General features: G+C 52.9%; 5 protein-coding genes across 5 annotated transcripts; 3 read left to right on the forward strand and 2 right to left on the reverse strand.

Annotated features, from left to right (window-relative positions):
• Nucleotides 1-1,935: 1,935 nt before the first annotated feature.
• Nucleotides 1,936-11,083, reverse strand: SETTUDRAFT_154126 (uncharacterized protein; the record flags this gene model as incomplete). Its single annotated transcript, XM_008027651.1, has 6 exons — nt 1,936-4,089; nt 4,135-4,525; nt 4,575-9,081; nt 9,128-9,468; nt 9,516-10,995; nt 11,053-11,083. The coding sequence occupies 6 exons, from the start codon at nt 11,081-11,083 to the stop codon at nt 1,936-1,938; spliced, it is 8,904 nt and encodes a 2,967-aa protein (XP_008025842.1).
• A 466-nt stretch (nt 11,084-11,549) lies between these two features.
• On the forward strand, nt 11,550-16,985 carry SETTUDRAFT_116445 (uncharacterized protein; the record flags this gene model as incomplete). The annotated part of the gene is made up of 3 exons (XM_008027652.1): nt 11,550-11,733; nt 11,787-16,555; nt 16,610-16,985. The coding sequence occupies 3 exons, from the start codon at nt 11,550-11,552 to the stop codon at nt 16,658-16,660; spliced, it is 5,004 nt and encodes a 1,667-aa protein (XP_008025843.1). The 3' UTR covers nt 16,661-16,985.
• Nucleotides 16,986-18,048: 1,063 nt separating this feature from the next.
• On the forward strand, nt 18,049-19,338 carry SETTUDRAFT_19956 (uncharacterized protein; the record flags this gene model as incomplete). The annotated part of the gene is made up of 1 exon (XM_008026780.1): nt 18,049-19,338. One exon carries the CDS (start codon nt 18,049-18,051, stop codon nt 19,336-19,338), a length of 1,290 nt encoding a protein of 429 aa, XP_008024971.1.
• Nucleotides 19,339-20,680: 1,342 nt separating this feature from the next.
• On the reverse strand, nt 20,681-22,722 carry SETTUDRAFT_31697 (uncharacterized protein; the record flags this gene model as incomplete). The annotated part of the gene is made up of 4 exons (XM_008026899.1): nt 20,681-21,587; nt 21,674-22,325; nt 22,410-22,601; nt 22,626-22,722. 4 exons carry the CDS (start codon nt 22,720-22,722, stop codon nt 20,681-20,683), a joined length of 1,848 nt encoding a protein of 615 aa, XP_008025090.1.
• A 2,299-nt stretch (nt 22,723-25,021) lies between these two features.
• SETTUDRAFT_19958 (uncharacterized protein) lies at nt 25,022-26,278 on the forward strand (the record flags this gene model as incomplete). The annotated part of the gene is made up of 4 exons (XM_008026781.1): nt 25,022-25,099; nt 25,149-25,343; nt 25,509-26,142; nt 26,202-26,278. The coding sequence occupies 4 exons, from the start codon at nt 25,022-25,024 to the stop codon at nt 26,276-26,278; spliced, it is 984 nt and encodes a 327-aa protein (XP_008024972.1).
• Nucleotides 26,279-26,702: the final 424 nt, after the last annotated feature.

Genomic DNA, 26,702 nt, shown 5'->3' on the forward strand with positions numbered 1-26,702 from the left:
GCGGGAACTATCTAAAAGCGGGATGGCGAGTGCAACATGACGAATGTGGCGTGGTGATTGATGGGCTGGTGGGACGTGTTACTGTGGTTGTGCTCGTGTGCGCGGGTGCGGGCGCGGGCGCGTGTGCGTGTGCGTATGCGTATGCGCAAAGGCAAAGTCAAAAGGCAAAGTCAAAGTGGAGGCGTGTGGATGTGTGAGTCGTGCCGCGCAGCTTACTCGCACGAGCACCAGCAGCGAGGGCTGGCGTGTTTGTGTTAGTGGGCGTGAGAAGTCAAGTCAGCGTGATAAGAGAGGTGGTGATGTCATTGCAATCGTTCTCGCAAGTAAGCGCTGGTACTATGGCATGGTATGGCATGGATATAGGGAGTTGGGTATCGGGAGACTTGCTGGAGTTGTGTGTGTGTATGTAGAGGGCATACTAGATGGATGGATGGATGGATGGATGCAGATTCACACGCTGATTTGCAGGCGCGCTTGGATATGCACATGGCCAGGTATGTAGATAGAAGGATGGATGGATGGATGGTGGATGAATAGACACCGGAAACAGGTGCGCGCGTACATACAAGCCCAATCTCACGTCTATGCGAGCTAGCAAGCAAGTCACCCACGCACCGCGCATATTCCTCCCCTACCCATATCCGCCTGGCACCCTTATCCGCACATAGGTGTACAGTAAGTACACACACACACACACACACACACACACACACACACAGCAGCCCGGTAACCGCGGGTGCAGCATCAAAAGCGCCCACGACCACGACCACGACTGTACCCAACGCAACGCAACCCACCCCTCCACGCCAAAAGAGTGGGGGGTTAAAAACCGACAATCACAATCACAATCACAACATCATCTCTCCATACATACATACATACATACATACATACATACATACACACGTGCACGCATCCCTCTCATCGCACCACCTGACCTCTCTCCAATCCACCGCGCTGAGTCGTATTTGTAGGGATGGGGGGAGGTCAAGCAAGCATCACAACACCCACTCACACTACTTACTTGTACACACCCACACCCACATCCACCGGGACACCCACAGACACGTTCCGGTCGGAACGCCGTCCGTCCATCACGTGCGAAGCTAGAAAAAGGGCCGAATTGGCGGGGACGAACGATTATCGGGGGGGGGAGTTTTTTTTTGCGTTGCGTTGCGTTGCGTTGCCGGTAGGATGGGGGAATGGGCGTGTGCACATACTGTATCTGTATGTATGTATCTAGTATATCACATGGGGGGGATGCAATATGTAAGTAAGTAAGTAAGTAAGTAAGTAAGTAAGTAAGTAAGTAAGTAAGGGAGTTTGGATGGATGGATGGATGCGACGGTGTGTCTGGTGTGATGATGTGGTATGTGAAGAAAAGATCTTTCTCTCTCTCTTTTTCTTTACCCGGCTCCTTCGTCTTCATCTCCATCTTATCTTGGCTTCTGCATGGAGGATGCGCGGGACGAGGAGGCAGAGGCAGAGAATGAGGATGCAGACGCGGTTGTGCATGTGTTCTGTAACAGCAACACAGGCGCATTCACGACATGATTCGCTGCCCTGACGCTGCACATTGCGTACATGTTTGAGAAGCGCGGTCGCGAGCATCATTTCCGTTACCATGTCGGAGTTGATGTCATGGCCTTTGGGGCCGGCTAAGTACATGATGCCCTCCAAACGGTCGCTGAGCCACATCGCCTCGTTCGCCCGCATCGGGCACAACGACATTGCATCCCGTGGTATACTTGTACATAGACACCAATCACGCAACATGGCTTCAGCATGGCCCGCACCACGACTTTATCAATCTGTATTATACACGGTCAGATAGCCCCGTTGGCCTGTTACATGGCGCTCAGGCTAACATATCACCAGCAGCAGGGAAACATGGACGCCGAAATACGCCCGTGCAACGGCATGCCCACCCCCCACCTATGCATAGCTTGCCCACCCCATGTATAGCACCGCCAGGTTGCCTTGGTCCGTGGCTTGCTGGATCAGTTCGTTGACCGTCGCCTGTGTGCTCAGCGTCTTGCTCAGCTTCTTCTCCACCACACTAAGCGCTCGACCCGCCTCACCGGCCTGCTCCTCCTTTGCTCGTTTCTTGTTGCTCTCGTGCACCGCGCCCGCTACCTCGTCGACGCCCGCTTGGCCCAAAGCGGCAGGTGTACCCCCAGGCGCCACACTGGCTGAGCGCCCGGTACCGTTTGCGCCCGTTTCCTGGTTGGCTTCCTGCATGCGTTTTGCTTTGGTCGGCGTGACGCTCCAGTTGACCAAGGGATCGTAGCGCAACACATTGAGCAGAGTCATGATGCTCTCCCTCTCCTCGCGCAGCGTGTCCATGGTGAACTCGCAGCAGCGTCGGAACACGCCTTCCGTCTTGGTGTAGCCCATGCCATCCACCAAGTCACGCGTCAGTCGAAAGGGCACGACCTCTGGCACCGGCAGCACACGACCCGCCTCAAAGCTCACCCCAAGATCAATGTGCACCACCTCGCCACTCTTTTCGTCGAGCAGGATGTTGTGACAATGCCGATCACCCAGACCAAGCACGTGCCCCAGGATGGAGATGGCAGCCGTCGAGCGCGTGTACGCCAGCCGACGCTCAAACCATTCGTCGGGATCCTCGAAGCGCTCCAGCAGGAAGTAGCGCATCACCGGGTGGAAGTTTTCCGCAATCTTCTGCCACACCTTGACGCGTGTCGTGAGCGAATCTTGCTGGCACGCGCCAATCTCTTTCCGGCACCTGTCGGGCTTGTAGTCGCTCGGGTAGTACTTCTCATGGGCTGGCATGACCCACAGATGCAAAGGAACAGTGTTTTGCACAAACTCCATCAGCCCAGAGCGCGTAGAGAGCGGCAGCACCTTGTACGTGCGGATGCCGAGATTGCGGATGCGCGTCGCCGTGTGCTTCTTCAGTAACCGTGAAACTTGGTCAAACACCTGCTCCATGATGGCGTCCTGACGTAGGTCATCGTTTCCCGATTTGAATAGTTGCTTGTATGGCCTTCCGTCGGTGCCCTTGGCCGTGATGATCTTGGGCGCACTGAGCCCGTTCGCGATGCTCATTGTCGACTTGAAGCCTGCAATCCTCGGCAGGTCGCTGTAGTTCATGTTTGGCCGCACCTCAATCTGCAGCGTAGCGGGCGGTACGTTTAATCTCGGTATCTTGCTGACCAGGTCCTTGGACTCCTTGTACCGGTCGAGCTGCAGCTCGCGGCCTTGTTGAGTGCTCTCCTTCTCACCCTTGAACATGGCGAGGTGGTGATATATGTCGTTGGACTGCGAGATGGAGCTCCAGTACGGCCGTGCTCTCTTGTCGCTGCTCAGCGCTGTCGCCAGGCCACACGCAGCTTTCTGGCGCGACTTTGCCGATTCATCTTTGGCACGCACAACATCCTCCCTGGTCATGGCGCCGACTTTCATTTGCATCGCAAAGATCTGGTGCATGCCATGGTAGGGATGCTCGACGCAGATACGAAACACGAGCTCCATCAAGAGGTGCTGGAAGTCGCTGTCTTCTGCTTGCAGCCGTGATGACAGTTGGTTCATCAAAAGCGCAAATTTCCCGCTGGGTACATCCTTGAGATATGACTTCACCGCTTGGTTCGCCAACGGCGTATCGCAGTACTCCAGCCACAGCGCGAACACACGAAGCGCATCGTTGTTGTACTCGTCGCACGCCGAAAGTGACAGAAGATAGTTCTCCAGGCATTGCCGGAGGAACTGCTCGCGGCCTTTGCGCATTCTCTCATACTCGGCGTTGTCCAAATCATACCACGTTTTTGCGCGACGGGCATTGCGATGATACGTCTCTCGCATTCCCCTGCTCTTGTCGGTTTTGGAAAGCTTAGTGAAGTCGTGGTATTCCTGTAGCTTTCGGTCCATCACCGTCTTGATACGGGCCATGTCTTCGGCCGCTTCCGGACTGAGGAGTTGTTTGTCACAAAACAGCGCAAACTCATGGAATACTTGACCTGGACCCAGGCCTTGCTTTTGGCCTTTGAGCTCTCGGATTGCTGGCTCCAGGTACTCATCCATGATTGTGTCGGGTTTCGCCAGGCGGGCTTCGGCGAGATGATGACCCTGGCGTCGTTAGTGAAGCTCCAATACGGTACCAACTATACTTACCAGTCGAGCGAGCAGCACCGGTAGGCTTAGGTCGACGTTCTGGGAATCAAAGTCGGCGTGATCAATGAGATGTTGACGCATCCGTATTGAAATCTCGGTTTCGCCCTGTTCCCAAAGCACGTTGGCTACCTCGTGCTGAGCGGTAGCCTCAATGTCTAGACCTATAGCCCTGCACTCCGATACAATGTCGGAAAGATAAGTAGCACTTGCGAGAGACTCCTGCAGTGCGCCATGCTTTCTACACACGCTGGAGGATGAAACCAAGGCTTCAGCCTCCATACCGCGTATCGTTGCAGCCCTCGTATGCAACGAGTGAACGAGAGCAGCATTGGAGCTGAGCACGCTAAATAATGTCTCGCGGCAAGATAACAGCAAGCGAACGTCGCTAAATCTAAAAATTATAAGTGGTCGCTCTCTACGGTTCAGGAATCATGACTTACTCGCCCGCTCGCATCCACTTTTCGCGAGTCTTCATCCGGTCCCAGATATCCAGTAGATGCTCAGAGCGTTCGGCCTTGATGACCTCTTCCGCTTCGGTCAGTGCTCCCAAGGTGCGCAGGCGGACCTTGGTTGGCACGGATGATCTCTCTTTCCCTGAAAGAAAGCTCATTGTAGTTTGTAGTTGGTGATTGAAGTTTTCTTGAGCCTCCTTTACGCTTTTCGCACAATGCATTCCTTGAAATGCCTTGAACAGCGTGCTGGCTTCTGAGTGATTGAACTCAGGAGCCTTGATGTCCCATTGGCCTAGCTTTCGTGCCGTGTGAAGTGTGCTTTCAACTACATCATCTCCCGCATCGTGGAACTGGTCGTTCAGGAGCAACGAGTGGGTAACGCTATTCATATTAAGCATGATCAGCGACTTGATGGTGCCACGGGAATCATTGGCTTCGTATTCGTTCCGCCGGCGCATTTGGCTGTCGAGGCGGGCTCCCCGGAAGAGAAGGCTCTTGACACCATCGCCCTCGTAGTCAAGACGATCAAGGACCGACAAAAGACTCGAGCCTCGGTCGACACCGTAAAACGAATCAGGCTCATCCAGATTTTTGTAGATTGAAAGCTGAAGCTGCAGCGGTATCTTGGGCGGCTCGACCAAGACGGACGATCTCCTCGTGCTGCTTTTGACGACCGGTTGGCCAGACGATGTTTCTGCAAACAGTAGTGCACTTCTATACATGGCGCATGCATTGGCAGCGTGCGAAGCTTGCAAAAAATCGACCTCTAGCCACCTGTCTCGGTCTACGCGAGTAGCCTCTTTCGGGATTGGCTGACTGCGAAGGTAGAGAATGCATTGCACAATAATGCGGACATGCGGTATCGTAGTGGCGTTGCAATCGCGAAACCAAACGGCAACGGCTTTGGAAACCATTTCGCGGACAGTTTGGTCTTCTTCATACTCATCCAGAAGCACCAAGTGAAGGATGTATGGTAAGAGCTTCTCAGCCATGTGATTTATACCAGTAAGGAGACCAGGCAGCGCATCGAGTATAGGGTGTTCAGTTGCGACTTTGCAAAGTGCAACAGTCAGGTCTCTTACCCAAGGAGTCGTCGGCTTCAGTAGCGCGGGTGCGACTGCCTGCTGAAGGCTGTCCATCAAGGGTTGCAACGGGCCGTCGGGCTCCGGAGGTTTGTACATGAGAGCTTTGGCGATTGCCTCTGGAATGACGCGTTGCATTTCGTCCATGTACTGCGAGTCTGGAACAAGACGAGAGATTAGGTGTCGCACGGCATTCTCAGCAAGACTGACCTCGGTCCGATCGTCGCTGTAGAACAGATCAATGACTTCTCGGACGATTGCCTCTCTGGACGACTTCCCCAGGACCGACTTTGAGTTTTCGCTGGAAGATGACCAAGGACAAGCTCTAGCGGAGCTTTGTTTGACTTCTCCAAAAGCGCTATATGCCCGACCTAGGACGCGTGCTGTCCATAACAGATAGCCCTCACCCACTTTGGGTCGTCGACACGACTCCCAGACTAGGGGCGCATACTCTGCGGCATCGCGGTCCAAGCCGAGAATGTCATCTCGCGCCGTAGGAGCTGGCTGGAAATTTTGGCAGAGTAAGTCTAGCGCAACGTCTCGTGAGGTTTTGTTCAATAGTCTGCGTCCGGAGCGAACATCGTCTAGTATCTCTAGCAAAAGTTTGCTTTCGTCACTGCCGCGGTATGAGTTGCCTTCTGCATTGACTTGCGACGCAGCAGTCGTAATCAGCCTGAACGCTTTGACGGCCGAGGATCGCTCGACAGTAGCGATAGCTTGGGCATGGGCTTTTAGATACTCAGTGAGCCAAGTATGAAACCGGGTAGCGGCGTTCATGGTCGCTATATGCTGTGATTGCTGAGTGGTACTGTCTTGCGAGGAGCCCAAGAATACCCGAAGAGAGATGAGGATAGAGAGACCAATGCCCGTCACGAAACTGAGCTGGTGGCGGAGATACTCAGCACCGTGCTCGAACAGATACTGCATGATTCCCACTGTATCCTCGGCGCACTGCACGTCGGTTAGGAAAGGACGCAAGGATTGAAGAGTCATTTGTAATGGATAACCCTCGTGGGCAACGGGTCCGGCCAGCGCAACAATGATTCGGATCTTGCGAATCACTGATCTTGCGTAGAGAGAGCCAAGTGCGGGATGGATGCGATCAAGGAGAGAGCGTAGCACGAACGTGTATGTGCTTGAAGACCAGAAGCCCGCGGGTCGGTCACCCGTCCGTCTACACAAGCGTTCTAGCTGGTCCGGTAGGTAGAAGGCGGAGAAAGAGGGCTCAATACCCATGTTTAGGCCTTGCGCAGATTGACTGATACTGGTAATCTCAGCTAGGACTGCAGCTGCCGGATTGAAGGCTGGTTTCTTGTCCAAGGATTTACCTAGACGCTCTTCATGGTCAATGGTCTGGAACATGTGGCCGAGCACTTGGGGAAAGTGCCTTTGTATCAAGCTGTAGTACTTGTCGCTGCCAACCATATCTTTGAGCAAGTTACCGAAGCTTGAATCTGCCTTATTACGCGCCGAGCCTCTGCATGTATCCCATGCTATTGTGTATGCGGCTGCCTTGCCAATGTTCGTCGCCAGTAGGTGCTGTGCTGAGCATCCAAGCTGGCTGGCAAGGTACTCGACCTCATCCTTGCGACCAAACATGATTGCTTGGCCTACGACCTCTGCTTCAATATCGCGCAGCAGATCGGGGAGGGAAGGGTAGTCGAAGATTAGGAAAGGTATAGCGCTGATGTTCTGGCCTCGATCTAACCATGTAAAAATGACCTGCGGGGCGAAGAGTCGAAAGAGGCTCTTGGAGTCACCGAGACACCTGGACTGCGCAACCCTGGAAATACAACGTTTGGCATGAAGAGCAGCCTCATGTATAGTGCCTGCTGTTGCAAAGATGCGGTAAACGCTGTGACGTAATAATGTGTGCCATTGAGATGCTAATCGCGAAAGAACAAGTAGTCGGACGGCGATTCCCTCAACACCCTCGTCATCACCGGGAAGGCTACTGTCGACATCCTGCAGTATCTTGTCGTGCTCAGATAGGACAAAGTCTTCAAACATTCGCGGCAACTGCTGGGCAATGTGATACTTGACGGTCATCTCGCCACCTGCCAGCAGCTCAAACAGACTCGTTCGTACGGAGGGAACCTTGCGGTTTTGTGCGAAGTCGGGATGATGCTTGAGGAGGCCATGAAGAAAGATGGCAATAGTTTTTTGCAGACCTGCTGAACGTCTTACGCCTCCCTTTTCCATTTCCTTGACATAATACATATACAACGCCTCAATGTTCTCGTAGAGATCCTGAGCCTCCCGGTCAGTTGCATCAGGTCCCCACACAAGCGTTGTGCCAATCAGGACCTCCACAAGCATGCTGTTAGCGACTTCCGATGTGTTGTATTCGCGAGCGCGAGGGTCAATGAGGGCTTCACTAAAGCGCTCTAAAAGCCCCAAGCAATCGCTCCTCGATATCGACAAGTTGCTGTTCCACAGCGCGCGCAGGAATTGACGTGAGCGAAGCAGATCGCTCTCCGATAGAGACATCAAATAGTTTACGAATCTCGACGGAATCATTTCCTGATCTCGAGTGTCCATTGTAGCGGATATGAACTCAAGGTAGGTTGAAGCGGACATGCGCAAAGCTGCCAAGTCGTTTTCGGCTTGTATGTCGTGTCGGGGTACATCGCTCTCGGCAACGGATGCTCCTGCGGTCATCTGCGAGCTGGAAGCGTCGTCTACCTCCATGAAATCATCGTCTTCTGCATAGAATGATTGCTTCACTTCTTTGCGTTGTCCGAGAGACTTGCACAAGTGCTGGGCCAGTAGATGAACACCAGCTAGCTTGTAAACACGAGCAGTGCGATTGGAGAGTGAACTGATGTCTGGGAGACTCTTTGTGCAGACTTCGAGGACCGCGTCGACCTTGTATTGCTCTATCTGCGGTCTGGCCAGTGTGACGGCAAGTGATTCGATGAGACTAGTGGCAGCCGACTGTAGACCAGTTACTCGGCGGTCGTCAGAACTGCTGAGAGCAGCAACAGCCGTCGTGACGACACAGAGGTTTGTAATGATGCGCATCATGTCCGAAGTAATACCTGCGATATTGGTTGTAACGGTATCCTTCCAACGTTGCTTGGCCCTGTCAACCTCCGACAAGCAGAAATCCAGTATTCGGTTTTGCATGGGCGTAGAGTGATGGTCATTTGTCGGCTCCTGGGAAGAGGTTGGCTGGGGCGCAACCTTGACCGTAAAATCCTCCGTGTCGGGGAGAAGTAAAAGATAGTGAGCCAAGTCTGTGTAGCGCGCGACACGGGTTCTGGCGTGCCCTAGAGGTCCCAACACCAAGAAAGAAGCTGGTCTTGGTGGGGCAAAATGCAGGTCGAGGCAGGTGTAGATGATTCGCAGTACATCATGAGCATGGCAATGATGAGCATTCGATGAAGAATAGGTTCGCTCAGACCATGAACCTTGCTCTTGTTAGCCATACTCTGGAAACTGTGTACCGACGCTTACTTGGAGTCCATTTGCCGAGAAGCCAGTTCAAGATTCGCTCGGCAGTCGAGCTGAAGAGGGTCGGGTTTTCCTTTACACGCTCCTGCAAAATGGTAGTCATGAGTGACGAGCTACTCTCTGTGAGTGACGCAGGTCCGCTTAGTTCGATGGATGCGAGCATGGATTGGGCGGTTTCTGAAACTGCTGAGAAGGGAACGATATTGAGCCTAAGCAGGACATCCATGAGATGGCATGCTGCACGAGAAACTGAGATGGAAGTGACTGCTCGAGAAGCGCTTTGCCAAGCAAAAATCCAGTACGGAAGAAGCGATGCATGGCATGCTGATTGCTGGAAAGCAGCGCTGAATCAGTGTTAGATGCGTCCACTTGATATCACTGTGACACTTACCCAGCCAAGCCTATCATTGCCCACACCGAGTGTACGGCATTCTCGTCAGAGATGCATGAGGTGAGCTTTTCTAACACGGGCTGAAGCTCTTCATCGCTATAGGGGCCTTGTTGTGCCATAAAGGCCACAATCTGCAGCGCCGCTCGTTTGGCATTAGATTTGGGTTCGGATACATCGCGCAGATATTCCGAGAAGGATTGAGTGATGCGGAGGCGTTTGCTAAGGCTCTCTTCATCGCTGCGCTCGTGGGTAACGGACCGTCTTCTCTCGTCAAGCATGAAAGAGAATCGCGCAATGGTAGCCACCGTGGACCAAAGCCCTTCGTAGCGTTGGTGCTCTGTCTCCATGGAAAAGGCAAAAGTGTTTAGCGGATGGGTCGCGTTAGTGGGAGGGCCCAGGTGTCGGAAGCAAAGGTGATGCTCTTCAAGATACTGGTGCGCGGTAGTCTCTTGTCTGCGTCGGTAATCGCTGTACATTGTCTCAACAAGAGCCTCGAGATCGGAGCTGGTCCTCTCATCATGTGCATCACCAGTAAGGAGACTTGCAATGTGTGCTTCAGTATAAGTCAGAGTGATCAATATTTCGTCGCGCAGTGGTGCCTCGGACCACATAGGCTTTAGCAGAGGCAGTAGTTGTTGCACCGTTCGCTTAGTCAACTCAAGAGACTGCAGTGCAGTGCGGGCAAGAATGGAATTCACGGCTGCAAGCGCAGCTACGACAACGCTCCCGCGCCCCGTCTTTTGTTGCAGGTACTGCAAGAGGGCTGCCAAGATGGCGTCCGACCGATCAAGCAGTGGCGCATTGGAGGCTTTGACAAGGTGATGGATGCAGTGCACAAAGTCGTCTGCTGCGTAGACATGCTGGGCAGCGCATGGCTTGGTCCTGGACACGGCCAAGCGGGGCGACGCTCTGGACGAGGCGAACAGGTCGGTAGACTCAAGGGGCGTAGGAGCGCGACTTGATGCGTTGGTCGCCCAGCTGTTCGGCGGCTCCCCTTCAGGCGACTCGGCAAAGAAGCTGGCGAGGGCGCTGGCGCAGAAGTCGACGGCGGCGTCCCAGCAGTCTTTGGGTAGGCGCTCGACATGGGGCTGGTACTCGAGCAGCGAGCGCAGTGTCTTGGGCAGGTCCTCCAGCAGCGGCTCGACCAAGCCGCCGCCGGTGGCGGGCAGCAGCTCGATTATGGTGTCTATGATGGACTCTACCGTGGAGCTCTTGATGGTGCGCACGCCCGACGCAACGACATGGCGCAAGGCCGAGGCGGACAAGGGCAGCAGCGCGGCCGTCTTGGTGGCTTTGGACCGGCTGCGGACATATGGCGAGCGCTCGTCGCGGAGGCATTGGAACAGCGTCTCGCACAGGGCCAGGTATGCCTTGTTGCCGAGGGCCTCTAGGCTGGGCTTCCCGCGGTGGTGCTTGAGGATGTGGATCAGGTCTTTGAGGCCGGTGGTTCGGTCGAGGACACGTGACGACTGGATCAGCACTGCAGCCTTGGTTAGCACCGTTGCATCCACGACGCGACGGTCCGCGAGGCGCTCACGCTTTGCATCCTGGATGTTGGTGGCCCCCATGCCTGCCTGCCGTCCGCTGCTGTGCTGCGCCTGTGTCGGGAGTAGTGAGAGCAGGCGGCGGCGGCGGCGGCACTCAATCGCGGGAGCAATTGGAGAGAATGCTAGGGTTGCGTGACCATGGCAACGGCGGGGCGGCAGCGTGCTGGTCGGTGTCGTTGGCAGAAGCGCAGCGCCGCGTCGGTGGCCTCTCTCCAGCTCGTGTGGTTGCGGAGTTTACGGCGGAGGTGAGGCGAGGCGAGGCGAGGCGTGACGTGACGGGGGAGGGGAGGGGAGGGGAGCGCGTCCAGGGCGGGCCCACAATGGGCGCTAGGAGCTTCTCGCGGTTCCTGAGAAAGTCCATCGAGCTTCATTTCATGTCACGCTGCGAAAACACCACGCCCGCCCGCCCGCCGCCCGACGCCCCGCCGCCCGCCCCGCCACACGCCCGCCCCGCGCATGATGCGCACGACGACCGCACGACGCTCCCATGGCTGAACAAGACAGCCTCGCCGCCCTCCAGGGCCTACACCGCGACCTCTGCGCCCACATCGACCTCAAGCTGCCCGTGCTGGAGCGGCTGCTGCTGAACCTCGAGGCCCATCTGGAAGAGCTCAAGGCGCTGCTCGACAAGAAGCCCAAGAGCGAAAAGAGCAGACAGGCGCTGGCCTCTGGTAACGAGAGCACCGCCGCCCTGGCGCCGACACGAGTGTGCTGACCGCGCCAGGCAACATCACCATTGACGACAACGAGTACGAGGTCAACGACGACTTCAAGCAGCAGACGCTCGAGCTCGCCGACGCCCTCGATCTCGACGAATTGGACGCGGCCGCCCTGTTCCTCGGCGCGCAAGCCGAAGCCCATGAGCTAGACCGCTCCCAGCTGCAGACGGCCGTGATCCGCTTCCACCGCCGCCGCGAATATGTCCTCTTGTGCGTGCGCATCCTGATGAAGACGGCCCTCGACACCGACGACGCCCAGGTGGACGGCCTGCCCGTGCTGCACGAGGCGGTGCAGATGATTGTCGGCGTCCACGGCACAACCAACCTGGCCAATGCCTTTGGCTTCTGGGCCAAGTGCCTGGCTGGCATGGAGGCGGTCGAGCGGTGGCTGCAGTTCATCAACGAGCGCGTCCAGAGCACCCACGTCGTCGGCCAAGTCCCGCTGCCGGGCTTCGTCGAGATCATGGACTTCCAGCGCCAGAGCCTGACGCGCCAGCACGAGAACCTGGCGGCCATATGCACCCACATGGTCAAGCCCGGATACGTCAATCTGGACAACTACAAGTCGCTGCTGGCCCGGGCCAAGACGCTCGACCGACACGACCTCAACACGATCCACTACGTACCCATCCTGCTTCGTCTCACCTCGTGGGTCGCCTCCGACAGCAACAACGTGACGCTAAAGGACGCGCGCAGTCTGCACAACGCCCTGATGGCTGGCCGTGACAGCGACAACTGGCTGCTCAGGAATCTGCATGCTGCGACGTTGACTTGGTGGCTGGCAGAGTACAGCGGGCGCTACATGGACCCCAATACCCAGGACGCCGCGCTACAGGGCATCAACTTCGACGACGAGGCGAATGCGCGATCCGACGCCTTTCTCAAAGCGCTCGACGATGGCGCATTCCACTTCATGCTTTCCGTCAGCCAGGACGTACGCCCAACGCGCTGGTACGACCCGCAGAAGACTAGCATGCTGTCCACACTGCTGCAAGACACCGCCATGCTAAGCCGAGACTCTGTGCCGCCCGAGGACTTCTTCAAGGAGCTCCTGATGGAGCAGTTCCAGGCCTTTGTCGATTGCTTCATCACGCACATGCCCGACACCCTACGCAAACTCAAGGCCGAGGAGGACGATCAGCGCCGACGACTGCAGCTACACTTCCAGCGATCAATCGGAGAGCTCCCTCTCCACCTGGAGCGATTCATGGTGATTGTGGCCTATGCATTTGATGGCTTTCCCGACGCCGCCGAAGACTTCTGGAGTGATAAGGAAAGCAATCTCTACGGCTTCTTGCAGTGGGCGGCCAAACGCCAACCTACCCCGCGGATAGCCATGTTTTGCGAAATGCTGCGGGCTATTGGTACTGGAGAAACGAACGCCGAAGCCGCACATCGATTCTTGCTCGAAGAAGGCGCATCGGCCTCTGGGAAGATCCGCCGAACCAGCTCGCTCAGTTATACCACAATCTTCAATGAGCTGTGTGAGTTCGAAAAGGACATCCACGAACCGAAAAAGGCCATCCAAGGCAGCGTCTTTGCCCCCGCAACCAACCCGATCGACCAGATTGTAGAGCCAGAGAGTGCGACCATGCTGGAAAGCTACTTTCGCCTCATCTCACACATCTGTCGGCAAAGCGCCACCGCCCGCAACTGGATCCTCGAAGTCAAGGAGTACGACTTTGCCAACATCTGCTTCGGCCTCTGCACCGACAAAGTCGAGAGTGGGTTGCGCGCTGCTGCTTTCGACGCGCTATCTGCTCTACTTGTGGGCAAGGATTCTGCGCGAGCCAATGCCATGTGGCTCATGCTGGACGACTGGACCGTCAACGGCTTCTGCACTGGCTCCAAGCAGAACAACACTCTAGGAGCTGCGCCAAGAGACGACCTGTGGCCCACGCTTGCAGATGGGTACGACGAATCCACTGCCTTGGTTCGCTTTCTCCACTCGCTTGTGGAGCCCTACCCTGAGAATAAAGGCCTTAACGACAGTCTTCCATTTCCCGAAGGCTTGGGCTCGGCGCGCAGGATACCCGGTATCGAGAGCTACATCGACTTCGTCATGCAGCAGGTGTTTGCAGAGCGCTCCTTGGATGTACTTGATCCCTTGCAGCGCAACGTCATGCGGTGGACATGCTTGCGTTTCATGGTAACGTGTCTCTCGACGTTCAATGAGAATCTCGTCGTCTTTGCAAACAAGTCTAGCATACCTGTTGATACCGTCATTGACCCTTCGTCTCTTGCCGTGTACGTGGCTCTGCACCCATTTGCGCGCGTCATGGAATGGCTGTTCAATGACAAAGTCATCAAGGCTCTTTTTGCTGCCTCGCATCAAGACGTGGCCGAGGTCGACGCTGCTCCATCCGACTCACCTTTGGTTCAATCGCTCATGCTGAGCATTGAGGTGATGGACCTGGTGATGAAGCTTCAAGCGACTTATCTGGACATTGTCAGGCCAGTCCTCAAGCAGCAGACATCCTTCCAGCACTCCCCGGTATCCAATCTGTCGCTTGCGTCTTTCGAAGATGCAATTTTGAACAACCTTCAAATCATCGTCGACCTCGGTCTCTACTGCGGGACGGGTCACGAGGCTTTGACCATCGCCTCTCTTCAACTACTGGAGAAGATGGCTTCCTCACGCAAACTTGCAGTCTCACCCGCAGGATTTGGACAGCGCTCGGGCCGAAGCAAGATTGTCGGAATCTTGGAGAAGGACAATGAAGCAGAGCGCATCGGCAGATCGCTCTCGGGTCTGATGCGATTCAGTGCCGAAGAGCTTGAAGCTGGGGAAGAAGCCTCGGGATACATCGTCAAGCTTCGCATCCTGGATTTCCTCAACAGTTGTTTGGCTGCTGTATCCCTCCGGCCAACCATAGCCCATATTCTCTTGGGCTTCGCATGCGGAACAAATGCTGTCCGAATTGCCGACGATAGTCTTTGGTCCAATGGGCAAGCTCTGTTCCACAACATTCTTCTGCTTGGCGTGCAGTATCCCGACAACGATGGAGAGCAATTCCTAGCCTGGCGGGCCGCGATCAAAACTCGTTGTTGGCAGGTGCTCCAAAAACTCTGGCGCTCACCGCTTACGAGTGCTATCGTCATGGAGGAACTGCGCGACAACGAGCTGTTGTTCATTGAAGCACCCCAGCTTACACCCATCACCCTCGATATACCTTGGGACGGAATGTCATTGGCCCAAGGGCTTGAAGTCGCACCCAGCGATTATTCTGCATTCTTCTCCGGGCCACCAGCACTTGCTCTCCAGAGCTTCCTCCAACGGCGGGCTGCTTTCTTAGATTATGAATCAAGGGAGCTACGCTTGACCGTCAAAGAAAACATGCCTACGATGAAGTCTAGGATCCAATCGTTGCTGCTCGGAACTACCATCAGACCTGGTGAGGACGCCACAACCAACCCCAACATTTTCGATTTGTTCGACTTTATAGAGCTGGTGTACCCGGAACGCGCCCTGCCAGACCAACACAAGTTCTTTGAAGGCGTCAACCTCGACTCATGCCAGGAAGACAAGGAAGGCTGTACACTTTACTCGATACCGCTACTCGAACAAGTCATCCGACTCAAGCTGAAGCACTGGCGAAAGGAAGGCTTGTTGAAAGAAGAGGACCAGGAAATCGAACTCGCTGAACAGGCCGAACTGCTCATGGCTATTTTTGTCGACTGGAATCGCCGTACTCAGCTCTTGCGCTACCACAAGGACATCCTCCAGTCGTGGGTTCAGGTGGTTATGGTGGCAGTACACAACTGCGACTTTGAAAGCGGAGCACGGAGCTCCTTCATTCTGCAGACGTTGCAAGTCATCCTCCCAAAGCTCGAACAGTCATACGCCGCCGACATCTTCACGGCTCTACAGCTCGCCAGCCTCGCGGAATCTTTGGTGCAAAAGGTCGATTTCGAGTCGACAGCATTTGACAAGACAGGCGACTTTGCCAACGACCGGTTGTCACAACTCTTCCGGGCTGCGCTCCTCGGCATCTATAGCCCAGTCTCAACAGCTGAACTGCGAGAATACTGCTACCAAATCTGCTTCCGCTACATGCACGGTACCTTCCACAAGGCAGCGCCAAATTCCGTGCTGGGCCGACACACACTCGGTGCGATTAGGAACTGCGGCAGCCATATGCTTGAAGTGGTCTGTGACGATGCTTACAGCGGGCAAGGAACGTGCAAGGTCTCTGCACTCCTTCTTCTCAATGCATTCGTAGCAGCAGCCACTCGTCAGTCTTCCAAGTACATCCTGGAAAGCTTCGTTGCTCTCAACTTCATCGGTGTTCTTGTCGACAACATCAAGCACATTCCCGAGGAACTTCGCGCAGCCCCCGGACCACACGTACCCATTCTACTCTCCTACTACGACGCCAGTCTCGCGCTTCTCCTTCGCATATGTCAATCTCGATTGGGGGCGGCGTACGTACTCAATGCAGGCCTCTTCCCGGCTATCCGCGACTCCCAAATCTTCTCGGTAGACCCCGACATTGGTCTCGAATTTGACGATGCGAATGCTCTGCGCAAGTACTACGAGCTCATGCTAGCCGTGCTGCGAGTCATCAATGCCGCAGTTATCGCGCGCGGACGGCAAAACGACCAGACTGTGTTCCAAGCGCGAGAGTTCCTGAAGGATAACAGGCATAGCATGGTCAGCATTTTTAAGAGAAGCGTCAATGTGGGTGCCGGGGTAGGCCAGGAGGTGCATCAGGATCTGGTTGACTTGGTGGATTGCTGGACGGTATTGGTGGAAATTACGGGCTTCTTGCAGGTAAGCTCCCAGCGCGGACATGGCATTGATCGACATGGGACTAATGAATCGCAGTATGAGGATGAGTACAGCCTAAAGAAGGCAAGGCCGAGCATGTTTTCATGAGTAGTATGCAAAGGGGTTGCTGCAATGTGGAGGGCGGCATCATCTTGGGCGCTTTGCAGAAATGCTCTGCTATGTAATGTGTAGAGAAATTGCAGTTTAAAATCCTGTTGCATCTTGCTACAGCCTCGGCTGAAGACCATGGTTGCCTTGGATACTACGTACTCGCTACACGGCCCAAAAGCTCTAAATACATCAATGGGAATCTGGCTATTGACGGGTGAGTGCCCAGGCGCTTGTGTTTTGTCAGGGATATTCCGGCCGATGCATCCAATGTGGAGCTGCCGCATTCGGGCCGCGTGTAGCGTTCATCCCCTACTAAAGCTCGTTTATTTGGTTCTATGAGTGGTTGCGATGTGCGACCGCAGCGGCTTTCACCATGCTAACGCTCGTTTATAATTTCTCATTCAAGGTTCCGCATTTGGGGTGTCGCACATGGCTGACAGCGGGCCCACCAAGTTCCACCCAACCTCTTTCTCACGACTCGCCAACCCCTTTTTCCACCCTTTCTTCGTCTCGCGACTTATGAGATATGCCTGCGCCCTTCTAACATCCATTCTGTTAGCTACTGGCCTAGCCTAATTGTAGTAGCTTTCTTGCCATTCTACTACTACGCATCATGGAGCCCACTACGGACACTTGGCTCTAGTACCGCAGTAGCCTACGGTTATAACCGCCACAGCGGCGGATGCGCGTCATAGCTGGGAAACTATAGCTTTAATGGAATAGCTCTTTCGCTAAAAACCGACTAACGTGTTAGAGCCCGGACTAGAGCCCGGCTTAAGGCCCTCCATCGTATTCGGCCACCCCATGTCGCTTCCATCATGCGCAAGGCAAATCCCGGTTAAAGTGGTTTGATCTCTACTGACTGCGACTCATAGCTACACAAATGCATATCCAATAGAAGACTTGTGCAAACTGGAAGTCCTTGTGACGATGATGCAATCAGTGCGCGTCGTGATACGGCTGCCTGCGACTGACATCCGAGGGAGAGGGAGGCGCAGTGACATCAGTAACCGTATGGGCGATGGCAAGACGAATGTGGCCTTTGAGAAATAAAATGGAGACATCAGCGCTAGGCCGAAGAGGAAGAGGAGGATGATCTAGATGCGACTCTTCGCTCATTCGTTTCCGAGGCGGTCCACTTCATACAAGCCCTGTGGAGAGAGGTTGATATGGCAACACCATGAAGAGACGTTGTTACAACGCAAAGGGAATCTTATTACTATAAGTATGCTCATTTTTGCTGCCATTGCCACTGCCATCATTCAAAACCAAAGGCAACTCACTAATTGTAGCCTGTTTCTTTTTTCGAACATCGCTCATTTGGTCTTTATCCACGTCGCCCTTTTCATCTCTTTTCATACCAAGCCATGGAGAATCATCCCAACATGACCCAGGATGCATCCAATAGCGTCGAGGAACGTCAGAAGCAGGTGCTGATGATCCAAGGGCTCTTCAAGTCCATGAAAGACCAAGACATCATGGGTCTCCTCAAGGAGTGTTTTGCGCCAGATCTCTTCGAAAGCTCCATCTCGGGCATGAAACGAACCAACAAAAGGCCGATGCTCGACAACACGGACTCGGTCTCGACGCATGCACGAATAGAGATGCCCATTTCAAGTCCTCCATTACCTGATCAAAGCTCCAGGCTCCGTAATCCCGCCGGCAATGTACCTGGTTGGGACTCTTCTTCTCCCCAGTCATCTCAAAGCATGGACGGGATTTTCTCTGATTCGCCATCTTCTTCGCCACCATCCTCGCCTATTCGAGCTCCGAGCGATTCTCAAGGAGCGAAGAGAACTCACAACGGGGATAACATCAAGGCTTCCTCCTCATCGGCAGCCGCGAGAACATCTGCGCCCCCCTCATCTTCGCCAACTGGTTTGATGGCATCTCGTTATGCCTCTCACCAGCCTGCCTCTCTTGTTGCATTAGGTCCGGGCATACAAGGTCGACTAAACACTCCCCACCATACCAAAAAATGGAAGCCCGTCAGCAAAGGCATCAAGTCAAACGCGCGCAAAATCAAGTCAGGCGATTTTCACGGCCAGATGTTCACGGAAGTCATGAAGAAAATCCATGAAAGCGAGCGAGATTACATATACTTTCTCAACGACATGCATATGCTGCAGAAGGGACATCCAGAGTGCGATCCAGACGTTGTAGACGCGCTAGCCAACTGCGAATCGAAAAAGCCTCACTTGGCCCGCGAAACAGGCCGCTTATTCCCACCTGAAAACTTCTGGTTCTGTTTCGGCATGTACAAGGGCTTGACATTGGATCAGGTGAATATTAAATATATTCAAGAACAATTTTACAATAACAAGGTCAAGGACTGCCGCCCTTGGTTCGAAGAGGCTGCTAGATTGTACTTGGCACATTATAATGCCCAGCATCGATTCTTCGGCGAGCGTCTTCCATTGTTGCCGCTCGAATCCGAAAGAGTCAAAAAGTGGAGTATGTTTAATACCGAGGCGAAGAGAGAGGAAGACGAGGGGATCCAGCCCGGGGCTCTGGCTAGGTCAAAGACTAATGCACCTGGCTTCACCGATGCAGACATTGACCAGCTGGTGCATGAAGCCAATCAGCCGCACGACACATCTTCCAACTACAAGGGAAAGGGCGTACTCAAGAGGACGCATGATGGCCTGCGCAGGCCTAATCAGCGTAAGCGCTAGACATTACTCGAATGCTTTGCTGGAGGGTTTTTGCACTCGATCTTTCGGGTAAACACCCCCATTTCCTTTCCTGATACTCTCAGTCGTGTCGTCATTCTTTCTTTTGTTTGTTCAAATCCTTTTGTATGGTGGTATCGGGGCAGGGACAGATGTAACCGTAGTCTAATTCAGTTATCAATATAAGAAATTGCCTGGGCACAGAGGAAGGCCATGTAACACCTGATTTCCAAGAGCTTACCCTTGCCGTGGTGCCTAATCCACCTGCGTCGCTTCCTCTTGCCGGGATATGGGACCTTTCCCCTTGCCAGGGCCCGTGGCCCTTGCTATGGCCGAGATGCTGACTTCAACTTGCTGATCATCGGGTAAAAAGAATGCTGTTGTGGCAGTGCGTCAATGCGATTCGTATCGTGCCGTCTAAGCAGGGACACAGTGCTCGCTTGTGCAGAGAACACGAACATCGCCGACTAAGCCATTCTCCACACGACGAACGCTAGAACAGCCAGAGCGGCTAAAACGGCCAGAGCGGCCGAAACGGCTAGAGCGGCTGAAATGGCCAAAATAGCTAGAGCGGCTAGAGCGGCTAAAATGGCTAGAGCGGCCAAAGTGGCTAAAATGGCTAGAGCGGCCGAAATAGCTAGAGCGGCTAAAATAGCTGGAGCGGCAAAATAGCTAGAGCGGCTAAAATAGCTAGAGCGGCAAAATAGCTAGAGCGGCCAAAACGGCTGAAACGGCCGGTCCAATAACTAGAGCAGCATCCCTATCGAGCTCCGACACGGACTGAAGAAATGTTGATCCTAGCAATAGCTGGATTTGCTTTTCGCTCATTGGCACGACAAAAATCGACTGACATGTCCGTGTACACCGAGCGCACGACTCAATTAAACCCCCACTTATGCATGGTGTGCCGTCGGCCAGTCTTACTCGGCCGACCCAGTGCTTGCAGGGGTGAAAATCCCCTCATCATCTTGATGTATGCAGCTAAAGTTTGACGGGTGGGTTCGTGCGTGAAGGATGGAAAGTATGCCGATGTGAAGACGAAGCTTTTGGGACGAAAAGCGGGCGAGACATGCATCATCACACGACGATAGTCATGAGAGAGCTCTTCTTGTAGGCTGCAAACTGTGGAATGTTGAAAGGCCATGTGATATGGAAGTCTAATATTGCTACGAAAGGGAGAAACAATTTCTTGCCAACCGTGTGCGCCTCCGTCCACTCTTCACTACTGCAATGGCTACGGTACAAAAATAACCATGTCCACATGCGAACACCTTGCGAAACACTATTAAGAGAAAATAAAAAACAATGGCAATCTCTGGTTGGGTCCATGGTGTCGCCAAACCGGTTACTTCTTGTTACGACGTCGCTTGCGACTTCGCCATGCCGATGGAGAAGTATCCGAAGTATCTTCTGTAATGTTATAAGTGTTATCAGTGGGAGCACCCGTTACTGCGGTCATCGCCTGTAACGTGTCCACTTGGAAGTCTTCTTCTCTGTCCGATGTACATGAAGAAGCTGCATCGTTTGTTGACTGCATAGTCTTGCGAAGGGATGAAGGCTCCTGGTCCTTTGCTACCCCACGTCGACGGCGATGAGGAGTTTTAGGACTGTCACGCGTCCTACTCTGCATCATCTCCGCAAATGCATTCATACCAGGTCCCACCGAGCACTGATCGTCGGTTGCTTCTGGTTGCGGTTGAAGATTGGGAGACGACATCTCAATCGGCGCCGATGCTGTTAATCCATCCTGCGCCACCTCCTCTCTCGCAATATGCTCTTGCGTTGCATCATGGTCGCATTGGAGTACCGACTCCTCATTCAAAGTGGATGTTGCGTCTTTGTTCCGTTGACCAAGTGTTGTGAAGTCGAATGTGCCTTTCGGTGGGCTGACTCGCAACGCCTGTCTCATCTCATCCCCGGATGGGAGCTTCATGTCGACGGCCCACGGAGGATATACCCCCTTGAAGACGGCACATGCCTCACGGTGAGCCACTGTCTTCGGGTAGGGACAGTTGTAATCATCGGTCCTGTGACCAGCCTTGTCGCCGAAGCTTTTCGTTCCCGTGCAGTTGCTGCACTTCGCGGGCGCTTCACATTTGCGCTCCGTGATTCTCACATGGGTTTCGCTACATATAATACAAGGCCAGGCCTCCTTGTCTGTAAGTAGAGACTTGCAGATTGGATCTCCCTTCATATGCCCTGGCAAGAGGCATTTGTAGCAAAATATAGGATGCGCGCGTTTGTCAAAAGGCCTGGGAGCGTTAGTTAAAGAACTTTGCTGTACTTCTTGGCCCTCCAAGAAGGACGAAGAGGGAAAAACGATTGAAGTAGCACTCACGTAGCTAGTGCTTGATCACCTTCAAAGTAGAGCACTTCCTCGCAAGCTTTCTTAGCTTCTCTTTTCTCCTTGAAACAAAAAAGCAACTTTCGGTGTTCATATGAGGCCTTTTCAATCTTGAGGTTCAGCTGTTTCGACCACTTGTCCAGAAGCTGGTCGCAACTCCTTAGGGTCGCAGCGGGAATGTCATGTCCATGTACCCAGACCCAATAGCTTTCCGTCTTGAGCTGGGTGAAGTTGTCGAGCCGAAGGCATCCAATGAGCGCTACACTAGCTGCAACAGAATCGAACTTCTTTAGCGTTTCGTAACTATCCAGCGAAAAGGAAAGCTCCCAATTCGTTTTGATGCGGCAAGCCTTAATTCGTCTCATTAAATCACCTAGCTTTGGATCCATGAAGTGGCTCTCTTCATGAAGCTTAAGGAGCACTCCCTCCGCTGTAAGATTATTCTTGAGCAACTCAAAGTCTTCTTTGGACCTGAGTTGGTACTTCAATGTCGGAACAACATCCTCGACCTTCTCTCTCGGTGCTTCTACTGGCCCAGGTTTGTATATTTGGTCGACGACGTTGGAAACGTAGTTCAGTTTGTCTCGAACGGCAAACATCATGCTGTTTTGTTGTTTCGCTCCTTGTTGGACCTCATTTCGCAACTCTACAACCATGGACATTAGTAGGTTCAGTTTGCCTAGAGTATAGATGTCAACGTTGGTTTAGAACTGGACGTCGCATTTGTTACCTTCGATTGTTTGCGGCTCACTGGTGGGTGCGGCTTCATGGCTCGGGAGCATTGTTGGAAGGTTGGGGCTGTGGGATGAAAGAGTTTCCCCAGACGAGAGTACGTTGCCATCTAGCGTAGACATAACGCTGTCTTGAAAGTGACTGCGCCGTTGAAGAGATGATAGGACTCTTAGAAGCGTTCGAGAATAAGCTGTAATGGATAGCATCAACTTACCTGATGTGAAAGCTTTATAGCATGTGATGACAGATAATTGTCGCACGTGCTGTGATGAGCTAGAGCGCTCCGTAATTGTGGAACTCGGTAAAAACATTCAGGGGCGGTGGAGACATGCTATTTTTACTAGTTTAATTGCAAATGACGGGCTAGCGACTGCATAAAGCCGAAGTAACAGGGGGAAGGGAGAGGGAGGTGGGCTCATGTCATGCGCGCAAAAGGGGCGAATGGCGGTGAAGGACTAGCTCACCGCTGCTCGCGAACGAATTATGCCTAGCAAAACGGTCACGGACATCCGACCTATCCACCATCAGATTAAATGCTCCCTTCTATACGGAGGTGCCTTTCTAAAGTATTGTCTGACGCTAATCTCGGCGCTTCGGCACAACTCTTCTTGGCGCAACTCCCACCTTAGAGTTAAGGGGCTGTCTAATTAGTCTGCCTACTACTATATAGTTATCCTTTAACTATAGCTCCTTATACTAATATATATACCTGTACCTTAGTAATCGCGTTAAAATTACCTCCTAGTAGCAAGAATACCTTATAAGTCTCTGCGCTAACTAGCGTTCATCCTTGTACTATAGATCGTATCTATAGTAGAGCTATTGCTGCAGGCTTTGAGCTAAACGACCTTCCTATTAAGATCCTTCTACACCACGTTTAGGATGCTCTAAAGCCTAGTAGGCCTGCTAAGCAGGTAGAGGTGAAGGAGCAGATATTGCAACAAGTACGACACGATAGATATGGACGAGAGAAGAGCTGTGCTGACCTTACTGGTGGGCTCAGTCTCTAAGGAGTCGAAATCTCTGCCTCTACTGTCTGGAGGGTGTTGAGAGCAGTAGGATACAGGAAGACTAAGCTAACGAGGAAGCCTAGGTTGACATAGGAGATAAGGAGTGCTCGTCTTAAGTAGGCATTAGAGCATAAGGACTAGACGTTAGAGGACTAGAAGAATGTCATCTAGACAGACAAGACGTTAGTGGTGATCAACCACTAACGTGGGGGCTATAGAGTCTAGAGAAAGGCAGACGAGAGGGTAGTTAAGAGCTGCATCCGTGAGAGGTGGAAGGGATACTCTAAGTTTATGTTCTAGGGCTGCTTCTCGTATAACAAGAAAGGTCCATGCCATATCTACTAGCCGGAGACGAAGGCAGAGAGAGAGGATGCTGCTCGTTGGATTGAGCAGCTAAACGCTGAGCTTGAGCCTCTATAGCGAGATGAATGGGAGCTGTTAGAGTCTATGAGAAGGATAGGGCTACGCAATAAGCGTGGCGGGAAGCCTTAATGGAGATGGATAGAGAAGACAGGTAAGCTGGTGCGTAAGTCTGGAGGTGGTATAGACTGGTGGAGATATTAGGCCTGCGTTCTAATTCTAAAGCTGATTCCTTTTGCTAAAGAGTGCCTCTAAGATAGACCTTAGACTGTTGTAATGGAGGATAAGGCACCTAGCCACGCCCACTACTATTAGGGTGTGATCTATCGCCTGTACGACGTTGAGAGACTACTTTGGTGTGGAAACTCGCTAGACTATAACTACATTGAGCTATGCTAGTTCTATATAAAAAGAGAGACTACAAAGAAAGGAGCTCCGCAGTCAAGGGCTAAGGCAGTTAGAGTCTAGCAGAACTACTAGAGAGATCTCTCACAACTTAAAATCCAAGCCTAGATTAAGCGAATTCTTGTATATATTTAAAAGATAATTAAGCTACAAGGTGGTAATGAGTACATAGAGGGGAGAGACAAGCCTCGGCTAAGGCGGCCGCACTTTGGTTAGATTATTCTTGGCAGACAATACTTTTGAAAGGCACCTCCGTATATATTCTCTCTGAACCCCTCGATTTTGCGACAACATTCCTGGCTCATTCTGCTTCGCTTATACCTATCGCGCATATCAACTCATACACGCAGCATTTCTTTCATGCCCCATATGCACATGCCTTTTCTCCTATGATCTTTCTCATATGCCCTTTTGTTTATGCCCTTTCTCGTACGGAACGATTGAAGGCCCCCATTTAGTAGGCCCGCCTCCCAAGAACGAAACGAGCGACTGTGTTGCACCTTTGTATTTAAGTTGCTACAACTCGCACGATGTAGCACATCGCACTATCTGTGTTGTTAACCTATGCCATCCGTGTCCATCAGCATGACACCACGAGAGGCGATAGCGAATACATCGAAGCGGCATTAGGTGAGTACATGCTGTAGAATGACGCTCACGTTTGATGCTAATCTGCAGCAACCAGTCTATCCAAGCACGTCGAAAGGATATTACAGCGCTCTCTCACCCGAACCTACTGAGAAACCGCAATCTCGCTCGCACGCATATATTTCTGCAGCCTAATGTCCACTAGCAGCCTCTATTGTGGCTGCAGCTGGGCAATTTGGGTGTATCCATGGCAAAAGAAAACTACCAGTGTCACAACGACTTGGTTGATAACATGGAAGAGATCATACAGTTGACCTTAGGTCAAGTGCGTCTCTCATACCCTAATGCATATCCCTCCATACTGACAATCACAGTTGACGCTAGGGAAACATGACGGGACCGCGACGGCGAAATCGAATCCGCTTCTGACATATACACCGTCGGATGAGATGCCAATCCAGGAAGTACATAATGAGGATCTTCACATCCTCTCTGCCAGCTTGAAGGGGTCCGAAAAACGATGGCAGAGACTCTACTGCTGCATCAAGAGCATGGCACGAACGCCCGATGTTATTGCTATATAAGATCCACCGACTATTCTAGCTTTCCGCAACTATGGCTACCAGGTTATTGCCCGCTGTGAGGACAGCTCGGATGGCAAAAAACAAGAGTTCACTGAGCGAGACCACAAGACATACAGAGCTTTTGAGCCATGCTATCCGACAAAAAAGTAGAGACTTGCCAAGCAAGAAGCTCTAAGGGATAGGAAAGAGAAGGAGCTTGCTAAGGAAGAAGCTTTACGAATTCGCGAACAGCAGAAGCATGATACGCAAGAAGCTTCAAGCGATAGCGAACAGGAAAACGATGCAACAAACTCCGGAAACAGCGAAACCAAGAAGTTGGCAAAGGTTGCATTTCTTGTTAAACGAGGCGTACAGTACGACGATTTGGAAGCAGAGGAAGCGAACCGCGGCTTGGTCTGGTCCCTCCGCATCCCCACTCGCGATGGGGTGGTTGCTATCCACAACTTCTATAACCACCCCGATCGCAAACTCGACATTGAAAAGCTCATGGATCTTTGCATCGACGAAGAAGAAGCACACGTGTTGCTGGGAGACTCAAATTTGCATCATCCGCGATGGGGAGGTGAGAGCCTGACCAAAACCGATGCAGATGGCACCAGGCTAGTAAACCTGATCGATCTCTTGCACATGAAATGTATGAACATTCCAGGTGTCAAGACGTACGCGCGTGGGTCGCATACCAGTGGCAAGTACACGAGCACGTTGGATATAGCCGTGGTCAGCCAAAACATCGAGGACCGTTCTCACTACGAACTTTTGATGGATGTCTTCTCCAGCGATCATCGTCCATACACTGTGACTGTAACGATGTTACAACTTCGCCAAGTATTGAGCCAATCCCAGAGCCGGATCGGAGGAAGTACCTGCCGCCCTTCATCAGCCATTCGCCCGAGGTCGGATCCGAATTCGGACCCGACTAGGATAGGTATATATTGAGACACTCCCTGTAGCTAGCTCTGTAGACTTTTGATATCCTTTCGTACAAGGCCTATAGGTGGCTTGTTGAATCTAGGCTCTTTGTGATCCCACGCACTCCCATATGCCTCTGAGTGATCCTACGACCGAAACAGATCCGACCTGCCTTACCTGCGCCGTTACATTATATCAAAAGTCTCGTCCCAGCCGGTGACGGCTTCTAAACAATATCGCAGCTGTTTGTTCGAGATCACGTCCAAGCCCCAAAGTTATCCGGAACCAATCCGAGTACTTACACGATCACATCCGACATTCATTTTAGGCAGGATCCCATAGATCTCCTGTCGACCGAGGCCTTTGGGTTTGGAACTTCTGCGCTCCTCGCGAGGCAGATTACTTCGGAAAAGTCGCGTAGAGTGCGCCAAGGTA

The sequence above is a fragment of the Exserohilum turcica genome (assembly GCF_000359705.1).
Source record: "Exserohilum turcica Et28A unplaced genomic scaffold SETTUscaffold_2, whole genome shotgun sequence".
Lineage (NCBI taxonomy): Eukaryota > Fungi > Ascomycota > Dothideomycetes > Pleosporales > Pleosporaceae > Exserohilum > Exserohilum turcicum.